This window comes from Chlorella variabilis (assembly GCF_000147415.1).
Source record: "Chlorella variabilis unplaced genomic scaffold CHLNCscaffold_6, whole genome shotgun sequence".
Classification (NCBI taxonomy): domain Eukaryota; kingdom Viridiplantae; phylum Chlorophyta; class Trebouxiophyceae; order Chlorellales; family Chlorellaceae; genus Chlorella; species Chlorella variabilis.
Window position 1 is genome coordinate 510,856 of NW_005435082.1, and position 1,227 is coordinate 512,082.

General features: G+C 73.7%; 1 protein-coding gene across 1 annotated transcript in view; it reads right to left on the bottom strand.

The window, feature by feature from the left end:
* Nucleotides 1-1,227, bottom strand: part of CHLNCDRAFT_143580 (hypothetical protein) — a gene marked incomplete at both ends in the record, with an annotated part of 3,153 nt that overhangs the window by 1,564 nt on the left and 362 nt on the right. Inside the window, 3 exons of the mRNA XM_005849220.1 lie at nucleotides 239-376; nucleotides 661-804; nucleotides 1,007-1,092. Of these exons, the coding sequence (XP_005849282.1) occupies nucleotides 239-376; nucleotides 661-804; nucleotides 1,007-1,092 (368 nt within the window). The remainder of the gene's footprint in view (nucleotides 1-238; nucleotides 377-660; nucleotides 805-1,006; nucleotides 1,093-1,227) is intronic.

Consider the following 1,227-nt stretch of genomic DNA (forward strand, 5'->3'; position numbering starts at 1 on the left):
GGGGGGGGTGGGGGTGGAAAGCAGGTGGGGAGGAGGGGTGGTGGCGGGGATTCGCCTCGGGGCAGAGGAGAGGTGCGCAGTTTGGGGGAGGGCGGGGTGTGTGTGGGAGGCAAGGAAGGGGAGGTGGGTGGGGGCAGGCAGAGGGGGAAGGCACGCAGGGGAGGCCGGGCGGAGCGGGGAGGCGCGCCGCCGCTGGACCGCCCGCCCGGACCATGATGGCCCCCCGCCGCCCCCGCACCTGGCGCAGCACATCGTCTGCCAGCAGGAATGCGTCCTGCAGCGGCGTGGACTCGCCCACCACGTCCAGCAGGCGGTCGTTGGGGATGACGATCAGCGTGTCCACGTTCTTGCGCAGCGTCTCGATGCCGTCGGTGGCCTGGGGGCGGCGGCGCAAGGGGTTGAGAGGGGTGAGCGCGTGTATGGTGGTGGTGGCGGGAGTGCGCGTGTGCGTGGAGGGGCGGGGGGGCGAAAGAGGAGGGTGGAGGGGTGGGGTGGCATGGCGCAGCTCAGCAGCACAACCCAGCGTGTAAGGCCCGGGCCCCTCCATCCATGCCCGAGGGCGCTTCCTCCCTTCCTCCATCCCTTCCTCCCATCCTCTCTGCCTTCCCTCCCACCCTCCCTCCCACAGGGCCCCAGCCCCCCAGGGCCGCGCTTGCCCACCTGCAGCGCGCGGCGGCGCCCCTCAAAGGAGAAGGGGTAGGTGACCACCCCCACGGTGAGGATGCCCAGGTCCTTGGACAGGCGGGCCACCACAGGGGCCGCGCCGGTACCGGTACCGCCGCCCATGCCGGCGGTGATGAAGACCTGCAGGTGGGTGGAGGGTGGAATGGAAGGGAGGCGGGTGGGGCCAGGTTGGCGGCTGGCTGGCGCTGGCAGGGAGGCAGGCTGGCGTGGGCGGGGAGGGTGCCAGCTGGCGGGCAGGGCGGCGCGCGCCACGCGCGGGGGGACAGGGCACGGGGTGGGGTGCGCGCCGAGGGGCGGCGGCGTGCGTGCGGCAGCCCCGCACCATGTCTGCGCCCGACACCGCGGTGCCAATCTCCTGGTGGCTCTCCTGGGCCGCCTCCTCGCCCAGCTCGGGCTTGCCGCCGGTGCCTGCGGGAGGGGTGGAGTGGGTGTGGGGGGTGTGAGGGGTGTGGAAGGCAGCGAGTGTGTGCGTGTGTGTGTGACAAGNGGTGAGGGCGAGGGTGGCGAGGGCGAGGGTGGCGCGGGCGCTCAGCAGGGGGGGGA